A 22,108-nucleotide genomic window follows, 5' to 3' on the forward strand; every position below is an offset into this window, starting at 1 on the left:
AGCACCATCGTGTAATCACGGCATTTTACATTTGGTAAGGCATGTCAGGTTTAGTCACAACACGAGGTTACCGTGTTGCATATGCCACTGTTTTTCATTGTTAAAGTATCTAGTTTACAGCAAAGGTTTCAGCGTTATTTACCGTAGTAGTACGAACACCTTAGGTCTCTGCTTTGTAATCGTAGCATTGTTTACAAAATTGTATTGCAAACCGGGAATTTATGGTTTGTAACCTACCTTATCCTTCTATTTTCAGTACACTACATTCAGTTAGCAATCGAATTCAAGCAACCTACACATTTAGAATTGCAACCAAAAAACCTTACTACACAAATACCTTCGTATTGTTACATGCTACCATCTGATTCAAATACATATTCATACGTAACGAAATGTAATTGTCACATACAGGTGGGAATACATATCCATACATCTGGTTCAAATACATATCCATACATAACGAAATCTAAACGCGACGGACTCCAAAATCTGGAGGCAATCCATCGTTGGGATTCCTAGAAGGTCCAATCTCGGCACCAGCATTATCTTCATGCATTTTAGGGCACTTCTTGTAAGTGTGACCGTTTGCTCCACATAGGTTCTATTGTTTTTTCTTCTTTCCTGCCTCAGACTCATCCATTCCGTTACGGATACAAAGTGTCTGCCGTCGACCTACCCCTCTCCTAGCATCTGGATTGGGAATGTACATTGGAGGGATATTTGGTGTAGTGAATGATCCCAAACTGCCTATGCCATATATCTCATGGCCCCAAGTGTGCACAACGGTTTTTTTCTGTAATATTCAGAAACAAAAACCCCAGCTTCCAATCTAGATTCTGAACATGCCGCAATGACATGAGAGCATAGTAAGTGAAGAAGTTGTGGCTTCTTGCATCTGCAAAACACCTTGCCTTCCGGCGTTATCAAGCAATCCTGAACCACCATTTGTCTGCGGACACCCTGACCTGCCCTGTCCTTGCATAAAACCTCAAACTTTTGATCCTTTGTGCCCGTGGAGACCACTCTGTGATAGTGAGCATTTTCAATCTTTTCTTTCATGTATTTAGTGACCATATTAAAAAAGTCACTCGTGGATCATTAAGTAAGACAACAGCTGCCTAGTACCGCTCTCTGAAGTACCTTGTGCATCCGTACATGATGAATTCAACTATGCCAACAAGAGGAAATCCACGAACATTACGTATTACCATGTTATAACATTCTGTGTGGTTGGTTGTTTCGATCCCATATCGATGCCCACCAGTATCGTATAGAATTGATCACTTCTCCTTAGGTACATCCTTGATCCACTGTGTGAAAGGTCCGCCACTTGAACGTCTACGGCTGGAGGTTGAGGCCTGTTCCTTTAGCAGCTCGGCGCACATATTATCTAGCACCTGCCACAAAGCATCGAACTTCCGCTGCTGATTCTGAGTGCACAACCTCTTGAACAAATTCATAAGTTCCTTATTTTTGAAGCGCTCATAAAAGTTTGCACCCATATTCCTTATGCACCACCTACTCATAATATCTGGCCATAGAGGAGGTTGTCCTCGACTTCCTTCATATAGTTGCCTTATTGCTACTAGAAGACCTGCATGCCTGTTACTGATGAGGCAAACATCAGGTCTTTGCAGCAACAATGTGAATCTTCACACATTCAAGGAATCAGTACCAGCTCTCTGTGTTCTCATTCTCAACAAAAACAAAGGCGATGGGAACCACCTGCTCGTTGCAATCAACTCCAATCGCTGTCAGTATTGTCCCCTTATATCTCCCTGTCAAAAATGTGCCGTCGATACACAGAACAGGAACACAATACATAAATGCCCTCACACATGTACCAAGACAGAAGAAAGCACGGAGCAGAAATCCAGGTCTCCTATACAAACTCGGTATAATGTAGGTATCAGTCGCGCTTTCAGGATTTATCTGCACAATTGCTGACAGCATGTGAGGCAGATTATCATATGATGCCTCATATGTGCCGAACCTCATCTCAAACACCTTTTGTTTTGCCCACCAAGTTTTTGTATAGCTGATTTTGTATTGAAAACGGTCCTCTATGCCCCTAATTATTAATTTTGGATCATAATTAATTTTGTCGAGAATCACCCCACACATCTTCTTGGCTACGAAAGTGGATGGGATGTTACGGTGATTTTGCGCAACAGCAGTTAATCTACATGTATGTGGTGTAACAATTGAACACTCCCAGTGTGTCTTGTACTTGCCCTTGTAGGCATGTACTCGCCATGTACAATCGCCATTGACACACTTCACCTTATATTCTTTGCTGGTAGACTTCACAACTCTGAATTCCTTCCTCAACGATATAGCCCAAAGCTTCACAGTATCCTTCACAGCTTCAATGCTAGGATATTTTGCCCCTGCACAATCTCATTATCTCTGTATTCTTACTTATTACTCCTAATATCCTGTATCACTAGATTTCCAAAGCCCTTGTCTCACCATTCACCTAGCAACGGGTAGTCCTCATCGTCTAATGAGTCCCCACATTCTTCCATCATTCGATCCTCCTGGTCTTCATTCTCTACAGCTTCCACTATTCCAGGTATCCGCTCCCCCTCATCAGCTAAACCTTGCGGCTCAGGTTGAATGACATGCACGTTCTGATCTTCTTTTTCTCCTACTTGATCAGCTATACCTTGCGGCTCAGGTTCTATGACATGCATGTTTTGATCTTTATTTTCTTGTTCCAATGCTTGGTTCATATGAGATGAACTTGTTGACCCTTCACGGAAATGAGCTGCCTTCTGGTGAATCTGAATTAGCATTGCAAGAGGCCACCCGTGGTCAAGAGCTGCTTGTATGTAAGTCCGCCATTCTTCGGTATTTGTTATAAGCATCAACTCCCAGAAATCCCCTTCAGTTGCCCAATTCGTCACAGTCTGAACGGTTAGGAAATGGGTCTTTGGATTCACATTGAATATCTCGTGAAGGCATTTGCGTATGGAACCAAAACTCATCTCTAAGGGTTTATCTATTCCGTACTCTCTACATTCAAAAGCTGATAGATTTACTCCATACGCATCATGAGAAATATAGTAGTCACCATAATGAACTTGAAAATGAAGTTTGCTCGACATATCTGGCCACACAATAATCATATTAAACTGATTGCTAATCTACTGTGTCAACAAAAATAATTACAACATAATCTATTTGTAAAGCGTAGAAGAATTTTGGTTACCTGCAGTCGCCGGCTCGAAAATGCGGGAGGGCTTTGCCTCTCTCTCCGTCCCTCCCTCCCTCTCTTTTCTTGGTTTTTGGAATTTTAGTGATGCAAATGAGGAGTGGGGGGACCAGCCAACCCTTATATAAGGGCGGGGGAGCCGGTCGCCTTGCTGCCGGGCGGCCGGAGCCCGCCGCCCCGCTGCTGGGCGGCCTGGGGGGCTGGCCGCCCCGTTGCCGGGCGACCGGTCCTCTAGGAGCTTTTCTACAAAAAATTTTGAATTTTTGCAGAAAAGCCCCTAGAGGACCGGTCGCCCGGTAGCGGGGCGACCAGGTCCCGGCCGTCCGGTAGCGGGGCGGCCGGCCTATATTGCTGTAAATTTCGAAAACGAAAATATATTTTTATAAAAAACGAAAATAAAAAATAAAAAAATAAAAAAACCGCTGCTGGGGAGTGAGGGCGAGCCCGAGCTCTGAGTCACCGGCGGCCCGGCCCAAGGACAGCCCCGTGGTCCAACTGAAGCGGCGGCGATGGGCGTCTGGGATTCCATCCTCCCCGCCGCCGGCCGGCGCTTCATCAAGCGCAAGGACAGCGACGCCGGCGAGGCAGGTCAGGACTCCGAACTCCCTCCCCCCTCCACCCCCACCCCCCTGGTCCGCACCCATTTCTCATTCTCGTGTTCTTCCTGAGGGAGCACCTATTGCATGGATTGGTACGAAGTGGGTTGTCCTTGGAGATGCTGCGGCGATGTGGTTTCCTGATTCACTTGCTCCTCTTTCTTTTACTTTTACTTGTTTTAAAGATCCTGGCTTTGAGTGCTTCACTGGTGGAATGGTTTGTGTTCGCGTGAGGAAGAGAGAGCCTGAACTGCTTCATTTTGCCGTTGCTCCATGTTATGAGCCACATTGTCACTTAGATTGTTCGTAGTTTTCCCCTGCTCACTGGGCATCACGGTTTGGGGATCAGTTCTATCGCTTCTTCTTTCATGCTAAAATTACCATATTGTGATTGGCTGGTTGCATTTTATTTGCTAATGGGTAAATCAACCCGAGAGAACAAGGAGTTGGAATGCTGAAGTCCACTTGCTATCTTTTTGTACTCGGCGTTGCTCAGGAGTTGGCAAATCCCGGTTTTTGTTGCTTCTCTTGGTCCCGAGATCAGTTCATCTCTCGTATTCCCTTTCCCAAAGCGTGATGATTTTGTTTCGCCTTCGTATTTTAAAGGCGTGCTTATACAATTGATTCTTGATATGTCTTAGGCTCCATGGCATGCTCACTTAGTTTGATTATACATAATGATCTCCCTGTTCCAGTGAAGATTTTTGAAAGTTTGATCGCACATGATAGCTGTTTCAGCACTTCTTTCATCACTTCAGGATATGAGTGGAGCTTACTAATAGTTTTATGGCACAATTAATTTGTGGTAACAAATATATTAATTGATGCCATTGAATATGCTCAATATCATGAAGTGTGTTCTAGGCTCGACCTTATTGCTAATAATCATTTACTACTCCCTCTGTTTCACAGTAATTGTAGTTTTAGCTTCTTCTACCATTCCAAAATACTTGTTGTTCTACAACTCCAAGGCAACTTTGACCCATATTTTCCAATCCTGTCCCTACTTAAAAAATTCACACTTCAGAGTGTGTGTATTTTTGAAATCATAAATGCACACTTTAGAGAGGATTAGCTAAGGGTAGGATTGTCCTTTCGTTTCTCTCTTTAATTCTTGTGCCTATGGCTAAAACAAGTATTGTGAAAGTGAGGGAGTATTTTTCCATTGACCTAGCTCTCGTAATTACATTTTGGGTTTCAAGATTGCTGTTCTAAAGATGTTTTGAATGATGTTTATTGGTTATATGTATAATTGTCTGATTGAAAAAGCTAGCGCATTAAGTCTTGTCTTACACTCTCACTCATACATATTAGGTAGGGCACTAGAGGAACTGAGAGGCTCACTGTATAATGACTTCCATACTCCGGAAGGGGCCAAGCGCCAGCAGCAGAGGCTTTGTGGCCCTATCATTGCGCTGACGTTCAACTTTGTGGTTGCCGTTGGGATCATCATGGCAAACAAAATGGTATGGCTATCCTTCCAATCATGTTAAACTTCTCGCTGTCTGTTCTATTTACATTTTTTTATTAGTTGTACATCTTTTTTTTGCAGGTGATGGGCACTGTTGGATTTAACTTCCCAGTTGCACTGTCGTTAATTCATTACCTTTTTGCTTGGGCTCTAATGGCTGTCCTCAAGGCATTATACTTGCTGCCAATTGCTCCTCCTTTGAAATCCACTCCTTTCTCCTCATTATTTGCTTTGGGTGCTGTCATGTCTTTCTCCACTGGGCTTGCCAATATCAGCTTAAAGCATAATAGGTGAGATGAACAGTTAGGTCTTTGTTTAATGGATACAAAGTGTCCTGCCTTAAAGTTTTGCTACATAAGATTGTGTAACAATGTACTCATTGTTCTTTGTCTTCAGTGTAGGTTTCTATCAGATGGCTAAGATAGCTGTAACTCCAACAATAGTTGTAGCAGAATTTATTATTTTCCAGAAAAAGGTTTCTCTTCAAAAGGTAAATATCTTAGGAACTTCATGCTTCTAAACTGTCCCAGTCTTCAGTTGATTTGATTGTTAGCTCAACATTTTAAATTGATTGCGATATTCAACTATTCAAGAAAGATATACCTTTTTTGGATTGTAGGTTATCATGCTGGTTGTTGTCTCATTTGGTGTGGCTATTGCGACTGTTACTGATTTGGAGTTCAATTTTTTTGGTGCTTGTGTAGCACTAGCTTGGATTATTCCTAGCGCTGTGAACAAAATCTTGTGGTCAAATTTACAGCAGATTGGAAATTGGACAGCTCTTGCGTAAGCTTTTATTTTCTCTCTTCTGAGACAGCTCACATTTCCTTTGTTTTCTCCTAATTTTCATGTTATCTGATCAGGTTAATGTGGAAGACAACCCCAATTACCATATTTTTCTTTATTGTTTTGATGCCATTGCTGGATCCTCCAGGCCTTTTGTCTTTCAATTGGGATTTTAAGAACAGCAGTGCAATTATTATATCTGCTTTGTTTGGTTTTCTTCTTCAGTGGTCTGGTGCTTTGGCACTCGGGTGAGTCATAAGCTTTTAACTTTATATTACATAATTTTGTGTTTCATGGAGAGTGATATTTCTATGCAAGCTTGTTACTAGTTTAATGCTTGTGTGCTTAAATTACATATAGTCCTGTTTGCAGATATCTATTGTTCTTTCTAAATGCATATATAGTCCTGTTTGCAGTTTAAATGCATGTTTACTTGATAAACATGGAAATATGAACACATATGAAGCTCCTTTCTTTCCCAACATAGAGAAAAAAAACTTGTGATATTGACTAGTACTGATTTTAGCATTGTAGTCATCAAATGATTCAAATTGGACTGTCCTTCTTGGAAAATGAAAATGCCATTACATGTATATATATAGGTTATATGAATTATATATATGTATTTCGATGTACCATCACAACAACAAAATCCTTTCAGTCCCAAGCAAGTTGGTTACTGAAAGGCTCTTTCTGACAGTAATGTGATAAAATATATCTGTTATGACCTAGCATGGAAATGAAATATATTCTTTAACTTTATGCTCACAAGACCTACTTCTATTAGGTAAAATAGGGCAGTTGGCCAAAAGCTTTTGTCTGTGCAATCCTTTTATTTTCTCTTGAAAATGAACTATTTCACATATTTGGGGTACTGGAAAGGGTATTCTAAAATGTTTTTTTTGCGGGTAGGTTTCTAAATGTTATGAACGGCCATTCTCTTCTGTGGATATGGAGTTTGCAAAATTTCTGGAAATGAACATAACTCTTACTGTCTTTTGGATGATGCAGTGCAACCTCGGCTCTCGCTCATGTTGTGCTAGGTCAATTCAAGACAATTGTTATTATGCTCTCTGGTTATCTGGTATTTAACTCTGATCCTGGATTCACCAGCCTCTGCGGAGCTGTCATTGCCCTTGCTGGGATGTCAGTGTATACTTACCTAGGGATGAAAGGGTCAGGCACCAGTGGTAGGAGAAATTCCTTAAATTCACGGCAAAATTCTCATTTTCTGAAGTCCAAGGTTATTACAGATGGAGAAAAGCAGGAAACAAAGACTGTCGATTCTGTGTAAGTTTTAGAATTGCCATCCTGCATGGTTTTAAGAATCCTGGAAGTAGCACTGAGGCAGTAGGAGAATGAAAGTTTAACACTTTGAGTAGCAGGTCTATAAAAAAAACTCTTTGAGTAGCAGTACTTTGAGTTCGTGTTCTCTAATTCTTGCTTAGAGTGCTATTATTCTTATTGGTCAACTTTGTTCATTGTTAATCAGATCTGTTGTATGTAGGATTGGTTCTAGTTTTAGGAAATTTTGGTCAATTGTTCTACCCTTATGTCATGTTACTTGTATTGTGGATTCTGTAAATTAGAAAATGGATGAACAGCGGCTGACAGTGAGCCCTGGTTGAATTTGATCTTATCATATGCAAGGTTGACCTTGTCGGATTCTAGTTTAGTCTGTATACTAGTTTTTAGACTCATAACATTGTTCTTCTCGGAAATCTAATCCTTATATTAACACTGTAGTAATTAGTATCGACAATTGTTCATTCAAAACATGCCCATAGGTGGAGAAATGTCATGATTAAGAAAAAGAAGATATGTGGCCAAAGAAAATGTACAACCAGCAAGGTAAAGCAACCACAGACTCAGACGTACAACCAGCAAGGTAAAGCAACCACAGACTCAGACCGTGAGAAATCTCCCATCTGCAGCAGTCTCTAGAATTACTGAATTACATGGACTGGGCAATGGGCTAAGTAGCAAAGCACCATGATGAAGTATGCCCAATTCTTATAACCAATGGTCTATGAAAAGTTTACAACACCTCAACCTTGGCACAAGTATACTTAAAAAAACTTAACACAAATAGGAAAGGCGAATCTTGTTTAAAATACAAATGCACAGTCAGAGACAGTTCTCATGGCTCCTCAGAAGATGGATGATGATTTGGAAGTTCAGTTTCGATGAGTGCCCACATCTTCTTCAGACATGGAATCCACTGTTCTCCAGTCTTCTTCACCAGCCGTGCCATTTTATCGAAGGAAAGCAAGATGTGAACGATGATGTACATAAAAACAGCAATGACTAGTGGGAAAACATATATAGAAGTCTTCAGTTTCCTGCAGCTGCCTGCAGCATACGCCCCAAGAAGAGCAAGCAGGTCCAGCACCATTGCTGTTTTCATGGGAAGGAGAGATCTCCTGTACTTGCTTATCGTGCTATTCAGCAGCAGGATGACTATGACCATCGATGCCATGAATGCTGTGGCGTTGCAGTAGAAGAATGCCTTGTACCGTGGTGGATTAGTATCATGGAGGATTGGGTCGCCGATGAAATGCCTGTCCCGGTCATCAGGCCAAAGTCCTCCTGGTGGGAGCAGCCCAGCTTGGTATGTGACGCTCACTGCGAGGGTTCCAATCAGAATCAGATCTTTTCGCCATTTATGCTCAGGTTTTCGTCTGACCATGATGCTTTGCTTGCAATTATCGGATGGATGTAGACTCTTGAAAGGAGTGGCACAGAGCACCCACTCGAAGAAGTAACTCACTTTATCTTTTGCAAAGGTTAGCACCAGAACTTGAGCCATGACATAGGCAAATACAATTGAAACAACGAGAATAGCATACACTGATGTTGATACTTTCCGGCAGCTTCCAGCCGCAAAAGCACCCATGAGACTGACCAGATCAAGTAGCATGCACCCACGCAGCAAGTAGCCACTGATTCCCCTTTGGTATAACCTTTTGCTAACAAGCAACATGATCACAGCCAAGGAAGACATAAAAGCAGTGGAGTTCAGGTAGAAGAATACAATGTAACGGTGCGGAAACTCATCATGGAACATTGGATAACCTGCACGGTGACCATCGTTGTTGTCAGTCCAGAAACCACCTGGTGGGTTTATGCCAGCTTGATATGTGCATGATGCTGCCAGAACTGCAAGCAACACTAGAAACTTGCGCCGCTTCTCCAAATCTTTCAGTTCGGGGTTATCATCCATTTGCTGAGCTGATTCGTCAGAGTTTCTTTTGCACACAAACAGCAGAATGTGAATTATAACATAAGAGAAGGTAAGAATGACCAAGATTATCACATACAAAGATGCGGAGAAAGTCCGGCTGCTGGCAGCGGCATATGCTCCCATCATACCAAACATGTCAAAGATCATGGCTGTTTGAAGCACATATCGTTTCAAGGCACCAACAGTGATCAAGTTGCTCTGGAGTAGGGTGATTATGATCAAAGATGACACAAATGCAGTGGCATTGCAATAGAAGAATGTGTTGTACCGCTTCGGACTGATGGCCTCCAATATTGGGTCTCCAGCATGATGTCCATCTTCGTTGTCTAACCAAAACCCGCCGGGTGGATTTAACCCAGCTTGGTATGTAATGGTGGCTGCTAGGATGCCAAGCAATAGAAGGTATGTGCGCAACTTTCTGATATCATCCTTAACATCACTGACAGTGCTTGTTATATCATGATCGGATGGCTGCTGTTGATCTAATGCTAATGGCATCTCCTGCTCCTTGGTTGTGCTTGTATTATCTGTAAGGAAAGATTTTAGCTTCAGAATCAGCTTATTTTTTTCTTCTTTTTGTCCATTTTATGCACTTGCTGACAAACTCTGGTCTTGGCACAATAGGTGCAATCCACTGGATGATGAGGTATAGTAGGACTGCACCAACAAGGGTGAACACATATATAGATGTATGGACTTCCCTGCAGCTCCCTGCAGCATAAGCACCCATAAGGCCGAATAGGCTAATCAGAACACACAATCGAAGTGCATTTGACTCGACAACATGATCCACTGCTGTGTTGCTGAGAAGCATGACAATAATGACAAGGGATCCAGCAAAAGCAGTGTCATTGCATGCCATGAACGCCTTAAAGCGATGGGGGTAGTAGTCTCTGAGCGCCGGATCACCAGCGAGGTGGCTAGCACTGCTGTCAGGAAAGAATCCACCTGGTGGGTTTAGCCCTGCAGCATATGTCACTGTCGTTGACAATGTGGCAAGAACCAGCAACAAGCTGCGTTTCTGCTCCAGTTCATCCTCTTTTTCTTTGACAGAAGCAACTGGCTCCTCTACTGTGCTCTTATTTTTGCCGAACATGTGCGCCAGATATTCCTTCCATGATCTCTGAACATCCATCAAAGTTTGTCGAAGCCATTCAGATGCTAGATGCTGGAAGAACACAACATGAAGCGCAATGTATGTGAATATGCCAACAAGCAACACCCATGTATACAAGGATGTTCTGATTTCCCTTCAGCTCCCTGCAGCATAGGCTCCCATAAGCCCGAGCAGGTTGAGCAACATTGCAAAATGCTGCGACCGGAGCCAAATTGCATTGCGGCTGAGCTCCCTTACTAGAAGCAAGATCAGAACAATGAGTGACGCCATGAATGCAGTTGAGTTGCAGTAGAAGAATACATTATACCTCTTTGGATATGTTGATCGCAGGACAATGTCACTGGCACGGTGGCCATGCTGGTTGTCAAGCCAGAGGCCGCCTGGTGGGGCGAGCCCTGCCTGGTAGGTGATAATTGCAGAAAGGATTGCCAGTAGGATCAAGTACTTCCGCAGCTTCCACACAAGCTCTGCTTCTTCACGGGTGCTTGGGATTTGGGCACCTTGTTGCTGTGGTTCTTTCTGACCCGTGGTGCTTTCAACCGCATGATCGTTTCCAGGCTGCAGTTCAACCTCCATGATCATAAGCTCAACAAACCAAAGAAAATCTCTGAGTAGTTAGCACAGAAGACATTTGCTCTATTTGTAGGACTGCAACAATCTCAGTATATGCCAAGATTCTGGTCCTTGTATGTATCAGTGAATGTTAGACAGGTGTGCAGAAAAAACCAATGTCGTAAAATATGTCGTGGTGTGCAAACCCACAGCCGGGTGGTGGAATGCACCCGCCTAAGCCCTAAGGGAGTATGAACTCGAGGGGTTAGCTAGGACTAGTTCAATCTCGCTGAAAGAACACAATGAACACAGCAGGTTTAGAGTGGTTCGGGCCGCCGGAGCGTAATACCCTACGTCCACTGTGTGTTGTATTGCTTGAGTCTGAGAGAGCTTCGGCGTGTCTAGTGCCGAGTCCAGAGTGTCTCTGTGTGTGTCCTGTCCATCTGTAGCGAGCGCCTCCCTTTTATATCTCAAGGGAGGCGCGTACATGGCCGTTGGGTCCCCGACAGGTGGGCCCAATCGATTTAGTATAAAATATTATACTGTTCATACATTATGGCGTTGCAGGCGAAGGAGATCTCATTCCTGGATTTCCTTGCCTACCCGCGGGGATCTTCCGACCGGCGTGCTTTGCCCTGTCTTGTCGAAACGGCGCCAGGCGTAGCTTGCGGCGTCGCCTGCAGCGTAGCTGAACGGCCGTGTAGCTTGCGGCGTAGGCGACATGATGGAAAAGTGCCGTGCCGTTGTATCCATTTAATGCGGCAGACGGTCTCTGCGCGGATGCGGCGCATGCGGCTGCACTGTGTACCTCGGTAATATGCAGTCTACAGTGAGGCCTGACAAAGGCTGCCCCGCGTGCCGCGGCGGCAGAGCACGCCTCAACCACCCGCATTGAATGCGGTGGGTGGGAGAGTCTTCCAGCGGAAGTCCCGCGCCCGTGCCTGCGCCTGCGGGACACGTGGCGGCTCTGCCCCCCGCCCCCCCCGTCGGCATGTTGGTTCTATGCGCGTGGGAGGTCTGGACGGGCGCGAGGAGGTCCCGAACCCCTATGGGGGGTTCGAGTCCTCGGCTGTTGGCTCGGAGCTTCCCTTCCTCAGGGACACGTGGCGTCACCGGACCCGTCCCAGAGCGGGGAGCGGGTCCGGGGCCATTGGCCTGGTGAGGAAAGAGCCTGACCGGTGGGGCCCGGCTGCTCCGCCCCTTATGGCGTAGTTACGGATGACTACGCGAGTTCTGCCTTGATGCAGTGAGAGTGGGTATCCCTGCTATAGGGTACCGACAGTGGCCCCCGGGCCCACCTCGGGAGAGATGACGAACCCGCAGGTGGGGCCACTACTGTGATTTGGCTCTACATAACTTGAAGCCTCTTACTGCAGGAGTCTCGTCCGGCTTTGACCATCCATCGGGTTTTTCGCTGCCTCATCACGTCGCAACGGCTTACTGACTCGTGGCCCCCACGTATAGTGGTACGCCTAGTCACGCGAGCGACGCTCAGCATTGTTGCAGCCGTAGCAAACAGAATATTTACCACCAGCGCAGTTCCCGAAAACCCTGGTCATGCCAGCGCTTAATGCGCGCACGTCAGCTCAGCTTCCGCCTTGCTTCGCGCGCGGGCGACGGTTCAGATCCCGCATTTTCACACCTTTGTTTGTTACCCGCCCTCCCTGACAGGTGGGCCTGGGCCCCCTTGTCATGGACTGGGCGGTTAACACCAGGCGTGAGCGTCGCTTGGGTTCCAGCGACGATTCCGGGGGGCGCCGGTTGGGTCAGGCTTCATAAAAGGACGAACCGCATACCGCGGTCACCTTTCCGCATTCGCCTTCTTCCTTCCATCCTTTGCGCCCCTTTGCCTTCGAGCCTCCTCGCCCCTTGCTCTTCTGCGTAGATTGCTCTTCACCTCCACTAGCGAGATGGCGTCCCTTGTTCGCCCCTGCCGTTTCCAAACTGAGGAGGAGCTGAACACAGTGCGCCACCTGCTCGGATGGAGTGCACAGGAGACTGCCTGGGGGATTCGAGCAGGCTCGGTTCCCCTCGGCAACCTGCGCGCCGGGGAATTTGTGCTGTTCATCTCGCACATTTCCACCGGCTTGGGGCTGCCGATCTCGTTCTTTCTGCTGCTGCTGGTAGATTTCGGCCTCCAGCTTCAACATCTTACGCCGCACTCCATCCTCCTGACGGCCATCTTCGTCCACCTGTGTGAGATGTTCGTGGGGGTGCGGCCCTGTGTCATCCTCTTCCGCCACTTCTTCGTCCTGGTGAAGTCCGGGAAGGGCAAAGACGAAGTGGGGGCGTACTACTTCCAGACGAGGAGCGACCTGCGGACGCCGTACATCCCCGGGCTCACTGGCGGGAAGTGGGAGGATTGGCGCAGGGAGTGGGTGATCGCCACCACCGAAGCCAACGAGCACCTGGTCATGCCGACCGGGGGACCCGCCTCCGACCGTCAGTCCTGGAGGGCCAAGCCGTCCCTGCCGTCGGAGTTCGACTCCGTGCTGAGCAAGATCAGGGCACTGGCAGAGGGCGGCCTCACCTCGCTGCACGTGCTCGGGGACTTCCTGAAGCGCCGGATCGCCCCCCTGAAGAAGCGGCCGCGTCCTACCTGGAGCTTCACCGCCACAACGACTGCAGCAGGACCCACCGTAGAGAGGGGAGCGATCTGACCCAGGAAGCCCTGGAGGTCCTGGTGCGGGCGGTGACGGGGGAGATCTTCATCCCGGAGCACCTGATCCTTTCTCAGAGTGTCGTCCCCCTCTGCGAGGACTCACGCCTGAGGACTGCGGTGCCGGCCACCCTGCCAACCCTCGATGACGGTGGGCTGGCAGCGCGCCAGACTGGAGGCGACCCGGACCGTGGGATCCGGATCCCTGGTGCGTCTGGGGAACAAGCCGTGCCGAGCACCGCGGGGTCCGGCCCCACTGCTAAGGGCAAGCAGGCCGTGGCTGGAAGCGCCGCCACGAGCAGTGCCAGCCAGGTCCGGAGCAGCTCCGGCGCGTCATCGGGTGAAGCGGGCCGGCACAGGTTGCACCGGGGCGACGGGACCCCAATTCTGGAGCCCGCCGCGAAGCGTCAGAGGACCGCTGAGGACGCGGGCTAGGGTAGCTCCCGGGCCCCCGGACCTCGCGGGACCCCCGTAGCAGCTGCGCCTCCACCACCACCGCCGGGAGATGCCTCCCCCGGCAGCAACAGCAGCAGCAGCAGCAGCCACGGGTTGCGCCTCTGCCGCCGCCTTGGGAGCAGCAGCCGCGAGGTGCGCCTCCGCCGCCGCCACAGGAGCAGCAGCAGCAACAGAAGCAGTCGCCGAGACCCGGAGCTTCGGGGTATGTGTTCTTCCGTTCACTCCCCTTATTCTCAGTGCTTCGCTTCTTGCTGAAGGTTTCTTCTCTTTGTTTGCCAGGGCCCCTCGTCCAAGCAGTTCTTCCACCGCCGCTGGCTCGTCAGCGGGGGTCCAGGCGATCGGGGCCTCGGCGGCGATGGCGGGAGTGACGGCGGGCGCGGGGAGCTCGGGTGCGGCGGCTCCCGCGAACCCAGTGGCGCCCAACACGGTGGCGGCGGATGCGCGAACGCCAGGCGCAGCCACACCCGACGCAGTGGCACTCGAGGCCCCGGCTACGGCGACAGCCGCTCCGACACCAGGCTTGGCGATGGCGAGCGCAGCTGCGACGGGCGCGGAAACGGCGAGCACAGCGGCAACGGGCGCGGCAGCGGCGAGCACCTCAGTTCCTGAGGTCCCGACGCCTGTACCGGAAGTCCCCTCCTCTAGTGCCCAACCTGTGGCAGAGGAAGAGCTGGAGGAGGTCTCTGGTAGGCGGCTCCTGCAGGGTCCCCCGGAGAAGGAAGCGGCTCCCCTCCCCCAGGTGCTGGTCCGGGTCCGGCAGACGATAGAGGAGGCGACCTCTACCGCCGAGAAGGCCTTTCGGCGGGAGTGGGCAGCTCTGGAGAGCGAGCGCCTGTGCCTCGGTGACTGGCACACCCGCCTAGAGGCGCGCACGAAGGCCGAAGCTTCCCATGTTGCGCGTGTTCGGCCCGAACTCAAGGCCGACCAAGAGTCCTACCGAGCCAATCGCCGGAAGGTGTTCGACCGGGAGTTTGCGGTGGCGAGCCGGGAAAAGGCCCTGGCGCAGCGGGAGGCAGCCTTTGCCAAGGAGGGGGCCAGCCTCGCAGCGCAGCGGTCTGAGCTCGAGTCTCGCAGCCAGGGTCTCGAGACCCACAAGCAGGAGCTCGACAAGCTCTCTGAGACTCTGCAAGGATGGCGCGAGCAGCTGCAGGAGACCGCCAGCAAGCAGGCTATTGCCGAGTTGGAGCTTGAGGAGGATAGGAAGTCCCTTGCAAAGAGGGAATCCCACGCCACCAACATGGAGCTCCAGCTTGAGCGCTAGCGCGAGGCCCTCAAGTCCCTGAAGAAGTCGGCGGCGAAGAAGAAGGCCGAGCTCGAGGAGGGGACCCGCGAGGTGGAGGCGGCCAAGGCAGCACTGGACACCCGGGTGCAGGAGGCGGTCCAGGAGGTGGTCCGGAAGCTGCAGGAGGACCAGCGCGTGGGGGCCCAGCGAATCATCGACTGGGCGAGCAAAGCAAGCTCAGCTCTGGTGCCACTTGGAATGAGTCCAATCCAAGTGGCGGAGCCGCTAGCTTCGATTGCTGACGCCCTCCCAGTGCTGAACTCCGCTTCGGATAGGCTCCGGCGTCTGGAGCCGGTCCTTGCTGGCCAGCTTGAAGCCGAGAGCCGCGAGCTGATCCGGATGGTGGCGGAGCACATTCTGACCTGCCTCCGGAGCCACGACCTGGCCATCTCGCTAGCCCCTGTGGTCAATGGTCCAGTGGCGGAGACGGAGGCCACCGCTCGGGAAAGCGTGCGGGAGGTCGTCGACTTCGTAGCCGCCTACTTCAAGCGGGAGCCTGCAAACTCCTGAACTGGACATTGTACTTTTGTTTTTTTTTGCGTTATGTAACAACATTGTACTTGTTGAAATTTTAATAAAGGAAAATTTCAACTTAGCTGTTTGTCAGTTGCTCTGATTGCGGTATGCAGCACCCCGGCGCCCTGGCCCACTGGCAGATAGGTTCAGTTGTTAGGACCTATCTACCATCCGAGCCGCAAAAGACACTCCGGATCCCCGTATGAGGTTGAGCAAGCGTCCTTGGGCATAGGTGTAGCATAGATTGCAACTCGAACGAGCGACTTATTCTCTGTATAGCAGAAAAACTACTGAGAGGAAAATCAAACTCGCTTGTATGGTAGTAATGATACTGCAACTTAGCTGTTTGACGTATGCAGGATCGATCCTTGGTGTCTGGCTCAAAGCAAACGCCCCGGGCCCCCTGGGAGACAGGCTCAGTTGTTTTGAGTCTGTCTACCATAGTGACTAGACCTCGATCTGCATGAAGCCTTAAAGCGGATGCCGGGACCCTCTGGTAGGTAGGCTCAATGGTTTGAGGCTAGCTACCACCAGTCAAGGCTTAACCTGCGTACCACTTAAAGTCACAGCTTAGTAGCAGGCCCGCGGGACCTATTCTGGACCGGCCCCCAGACTAGTACGAGGTCCGGCGCTCCGGATGCGTAGGTCCAGGCAGTTCAATGCTTGTTACAGAGTGGTGGAGTGTGTAGGCTTAGAGTGCGGAACCAGGCTAAGGCGCTACACAGGGCTCCGGACCACTCCAGGAAACAAACATGACTTTACCGGACCTGGCTCCGACGTTCCAGACCCCTCCTAGTAGTGGGTGAGGTCATTCTGTCGTACTCGATCCTTTGAGATATGGGGCTGGACCTGCCGTGTAGGACTTAGGAAGCCAACCCTTGAGCTAGAACGAGGTCCGGGCCCCTAATTACCCAGCTCCGGGTACTAGAGCACTCGTTACAGGGTGGTGGAGTGTGTAGGCTTTGGGTACGGAACCGGCTAAGCGGCTACACAGAACTCCGGACCACCCCAGGAAACAAGCACCCCCTCTCCAGAGCAGGTCCCTAGGGGTCTGGACCCCTCTCCCGGCAGCAAGAGGGTCCGGACCTGTACGGCAGTCCAGCAACTCAATACAGATTTAGCTGTAGAGACAAGAATGGAAGTCCACGCGGGGGTTAAAAAAGTGAAATCTCGAGAATCAGAATGTGAAACAAAATTTGACATAAAGACAGAACTGGGAGCAAATCTTTCATTTACAACTTGATATGCATGGCTTGCGCGATAGATGCCAGAGGCCGGGTTTATGAGGGCGGACCTTTACCGCTCTGGGCCATGCGTTAATGCTAGCCGACGGTGCGATGTATGCCAGAGGCCGGGTTTATGAGGACGGACCTCCACCGCTCTGGGCCGCACGGTAATTCTATCTTATTACAAAGGAAAAATTCATTTTCATGCTCTGTCTAAGTGTAAAACTTACGTATATGTTCTATGTTCCATGGGTTGGGAAGCGGCACTCCATCTTCTGTGGCAAGGCGAACGCATCCGGGCTGGCATACTTCTGTAACCTTGAAGGGCCCCTCCCAGCTGGGGGAGAGTTTGTGGAGCCCTGCTCGGTTCAGGATCCTCCTTAGGACGAGGTCGCCAGCCTGGAGCTCCCTACTGTGCACGAACCGTTGATGATAGCACCTGAGCGCCTGGTTGTAGCGTGCATTTCGGATTGCTGCTCGCCACCTTTGTTCGTCAACGAAGACCACGTCGTCATGCCGCAGTTGTTCCTGCATGGATTCGTCAAAAGCCTGGACCCGTGGCGAGCCTAGGTGGATTTCTGGGGGAAGGCATGCTTCAGCCCCGTAGACCAGGAAGAATGGAGTCTCCCCGGTGGCTCGGCTGGGTGTGGTCCGGTTGCCCCACAGGACGCACGGAAGCTCATCAACCCATTTGGCACTATGCTTCTTCAAGCAGTTGTAGGTGCGGGTCTTGAGTCCCCTGAGGATCTCTGCATTCGCTCTCTCGACTTGCCCATTGCTGTGGGGATGTGCCATGGACGCAAAGCATAGCTGGATGCCGATGTCCTCGCAGTACTCTTGGAAGAGTCTGCTTTTGAATTGGGTCCCGTTGTCCGCGATGATGCGGTTTGGGACGCCAAATCTGCACACAATGGACTTGAGGAATGCGACTGCTGATTTTTTGGTGATGTTCACCCCATGGGTAACCTCCGGCCATTTTGTGAATTTGTCAATGGCGACGTAGAGGAACCGGTACCCGCCGACGGCCCGGGGGAACGGCCCCAGGATATCCACGCCCCATACGGTGAATGGCCATGAGGGCGGGATTATTTGCAGAGCTTGAGTCGGTGTGTGTATTTGCTTTGCATGGAACTGGCATGCTTGGTAGGACTTTACCAGCTCAACCCCATCCTGGAGTGCTGTCGGCCAGTAGAAGCCATGCCGAAAGGCCTTACCAACAAGCGTGCGAGATGAGGAATGACTTCCACACTCGCCTCCATGGATCTCCGCGAGCAACTCGCGGCCCTCTCCCTGGGAAATGCACCGCATGAGGATACCATTGGCGCCACGGCGGTAGAGATCCCCTTCTACCATCGCGTAGTGTTTAGCCAATCGTACTATGCGCTCAGCAGATACATCGTCATCAGGAAGGATATTGTCTTTCAGGTAGTCCCGGATCTCGGAGATCCATGCATCGGGAGCTCCCTGAGCAGGTGGGAGTGGCTCTATGAGGTCTCCATGATCCTCAACAGAGCTCACAAACCAGGGCGGGCACCACAGGTGGAATGCCGCCGGGACCGCTAGCTTCGAGGTGCTAGCATGATCCCCTTCACCCAGTTCGGCAGGATGGGCGATAGGTCTCAACAACTGTCTTTCGAAGACGCCCTCGGGCACGGATGCCCAGGTAGATGCTCTCGCGGAGAGATCATCTGCTGCTGAGTTGAGTTCGCGGGGAACATGTTGCAGTTCCAAGGCGTCGAAGTCCTTCTTGAGCTTCCTCACGTGGATGAGGTATGCCGCGAGTTGGGGATTGTTGCAGCTGCAATCCCCTCGGACCTGCTTGATGATTAGCTGAGAATCTCCCTTCACCAGAAGCTGCCGGACCCCCAGAGACAGGGCTTGTGTCAGGCCAAAGATCAAAGCTTCGTACTCCGCCATGTTGTTGGTGGCCTTGAACTCAAGGTGCACCATGTATTTTAGCTGATCTCCATTTGGGTCGATGAGGACCACACCAGCTCCAGCCCACTGCTTGCGAACGGACCCGTCGAAGTAGAGTGTCCAGTGGGGCTCAGTGAAGACTGGCGTCCTGACTTCCGGCTCCGGGGGTCCGGCGTTGAGGTCCGGACCCCCAGAATTGCTTGGGGAAGGAGTCCATTCTGCTATGAAATCAGCCAGGATCTGGCTTTTGACTACATGGCGAGGATGGAAATCCAGCTGGAACCCAGCCAACTCTGCTGCCCACTTGGCGATGTTGCCCGTGGCGTTGGAGTTGTGCAGGATCGCTCGTAGCGGGTAAGAGGTCACTACAACAACTCGATGTGCCTGGAAGTAGTGGCGCAGTTTCCTGGACGCAATAAGTATGGCATAGATAAGCTTATGTGTCTCAAGATACCTGGCCTTTGCCTCGTGGAGGACTTCGTTGATGTAGTAGACTGGCTTCTGGATGGTCCGGACCCTGGCGGCCGGGTCCAGTTCGCCTTTATCCACCACGTCAGGTCCTCGGGCCCCTAGTGGTTCTAGGTTCCCACTGGGACGAGGCTCCTCCGGACCCCCTTGTCCGGGGTCCGGACCTTCAGACAGAGGAGTGGCTGCCGGGCCCTCATGTCCGGGGTCCGGCCCACCATCCTTGGCCGGGGAGACCCTGGTATCCCCCTGGCGAGCTTGCTCCGTCTTCTCGGCGACCAGGACCATGCTGACCGCTTCTGCAAATGCAGCAAGATACAGAAACAACGTCTCACCTAGCTCTGGAGCCACCAATACTGGCAGTGAGGTGAGGTGCTGCTTCAGCTCCTGGAAGGCTTGTTCCAGTAAGCTTGAAGAAGGGGAGGGCCCTCTCAGCCAGCCTCGATATGAAGCGGCTAAGAGCGGCGAGAGATCCAGTAAGCTTCTAGACGTCCTTGATGCGGCCCGGAGGCCTCATCGCTTCGATCGCCTTGATCTTGGCTGGGTTTGCCTCGATGCCTCGATGTGAGACCAGGAAACCCAGCAGCCTCCCTGCCGAGACGCCGAAGATGCACTTCTCGGGATTCAGCTTCGTGCGCGTGGCGCGCAGTCGGTCGAAGACGAGGGACAGGTCCTCAACTAGTGTTGACCCTACCTTAGTCTTGACCACAATGTCATCAACATACACCTCAACTATATCTCTAATTAGATTACAGAAGGTTTTGTTCATAGCTCGTACAAATGTGGGTAAGGCATTCCGTAGACCATATGGTATGACAATATAGCAATAAAGTCCATCTACTGTTACAAAAGCAGTATGCTTCCTATCCTCTCTAGACATCTGAATCTGGTGGAAACCAGAGTATGCATCTAGGAAAGACAAAAGGTCACACCCGGAGGTGGAGTCCACGATCTGATCGATACGTGGAAGAGGATAGGGATCTCTAGGACATGCCTTATTGAGGCTGGTGTAGTCGATGCACATCCGAAGCTTCCCGTTGGCCTTTGGGACGACGACCGGGTTGGCCAACCACTCGGGGTGGTGGACCTCCTTGATGAAGCCAGCATGTAGCAGCTTGCGGACTTCTTCACGGATGAAGTTCTGCCGCTCCACGGACTGCTTCTGAGGCTTCTGGCGCACCGGCGTGGCGTCGGGGGAGATCCTCAGATAGTGCTCGATCACTTACCTGGGGATCCCGGGCATCTGTGACGGTTCCCAGGCGAACACGTCCACATTTGTCCGGAGGAAAGTGATGAGCGCGTCTTCCTATTTCTCCAGGTTTCCCGCAATGCGGGTGGTCCTGGAGGAGTCTGGTCCGATCTGCACCGTCTTTACAGGAACGTGGTCCGGATCAGACGGCTGAACCTTAGGTGCCTTTGCAGGCGCCCTGGCTTACGAGGTGGATGGGTCCTCCTCGGAACGTGCAGCCTCTGTCGCCAGAGCATGCAATCTCTCAACTGCAGCGACGGCAGCGGTGCGGTCACCCCGCACGGTGAGGACACTGGCAGGGGAAGGCATCTTCAGGACCAAATACCCGTAATGAGCAATGTCCATGAAGCGATAGAGAGCCGGCCGGCCAATGATGGCATTGAACGGGAGGTGAAAGGTTCACCTCCGCAACATCGAACTAGACGCTCTCTATGCGGAAGTTCTCCTCGGTCCCGAACATGACCGGCAGAGTGATGCTCCCCAGAGGGAACACCGGATGTGGGCACACTCCAGAGAATGGGCGAGAGGGAGTCAGCTTGGACTCCGGGATCTGCAGCTGCTTGAACGCCGCATAGCTGATGACGTTGAGGCCGGCCCCACCGTCAATCAGCACGTGATAGAGCCTGATGTTGGCTATGACAGGGGCGGTGACTAGAGGTAGTACACCAGCCCCATCCATGTTCTCCGGGTAGTCAGATGGCCCGAAAGAGATGGTGGTGTTCATCCACCTGTGATGCGGCGCCGCCCTCGGGACCCCCGGCCTCACCGAAAGGACCTCTCGGCGAAGGGTCTTCACGTCCCGCCGGGAGACAAGCTCCCAACTTCCGCCGTACATTACGTACAGCTTCTTGCGGCGCTCCTCGTTGTCGGAGTCGGAGTTGTCGTGGCGGTAAACGCCCTTCAGCTCCTTAGCGGGGAATTGGTACCCCAGCTCCTTCTCCCCGGCAGTGGTCTCACTGTCGGAGGCTTTCTCCATGCCAGACCGCTGGCGAGGAGGGGGTGAGTTGTCCTTGGAGGACTGCTCACGTCGCCCACTGACCCGCTTCGTGAGTTTCTGGATCTCGCGACAGTCAGCAGCGCGTGTGGCGAGCGGTGGGATGCACTGGGCATGAACCTCTGCTGCCACCTTGCGGGCGCGGGCGTTTGCCATGCGCATTCTGGCCCTCAGCCGGTGCCGCAGCAGCTGGCGCCGCTGCCGCAGCGACTGCACCGCCGGGTTGCGGCTCCCCGCGACTCCGGTTCTTGTTCTTCTTTTTCTTGCCACTGCCCTGGGCGGTAGCCCCGGAGCCACCAGCCTTGGCGTCTCCGTCTTGGGGGGCTGAGTGCCATGCGCAGCCCTCAGCGGCCCTGGCACA

The 22,108-nt window shown here is 51.1% G+C and overlaps 1 protein-coding gene and 1 pseudogene across 3 annotated transcripts; one reads left to right on the plus strand and one right to left on the minus strand.

The window, feature by feature from the left end:
- Positions 1-3,651: 3,651 nt before the first annotated feature.
- Positions 3,652-11,109, plus strand: LOC120703345 (nucleotide-sugar uncharacterized transporter 2-like). 3 transcript variants are annotated; one of them, XM_039987387.1, is made up of 8 exons: positions 3,652-3,805; positions 5,128-5,279; positions 5,366-5,574; positions 5,681-5,774; positions 5,904-6,070; positions 6,148-6,318; positions 7,082-7,360; positions 7,858-11,109. In XM_039987387.1, exons 1-8 carry the CDS (start codon positions 3,727-3,729, stop codon positions 8,012-8,014), a joined length of 1,308 nt encoding a protein of 435 aa, XP_039843321.1. In that variant the 5' UTR covers positions 3,652-3,726; the 3' UTR covers positions 8,015-11,109. The 3 variants fall into 3 exon arrangements, with proteins under 3 accessions (XP_039843321.1, XP_039843322.1, XP_039843323.1); XM_039987388.1 differs by having other exon boundaries at positions 7,817-7,938; XM_039987389.1 differs by having other exon boundaries at positions 3,680-3,805; positions 5,132-5,279.
- Positions 7,960-11,047, minus strand: LOC120703344 (annotated as a pseudogene).
- Positions 11,110-22,108: the final 10,999 nt, after the last annotated feature.

This window comes from Panicum virgatum, chromosome 4K (assembly GCF_016808335.1).
Source record: "Panicum virgatum strain AP13 chromosome 4K, P.virgatum_v5, whole genome shotgun sequence".
NCBI lineage: Eukaryota > Viridiplantae > Streptophyta > Magnoliopsida > Poales > Poaceae > Panicum > Panicum virgatum.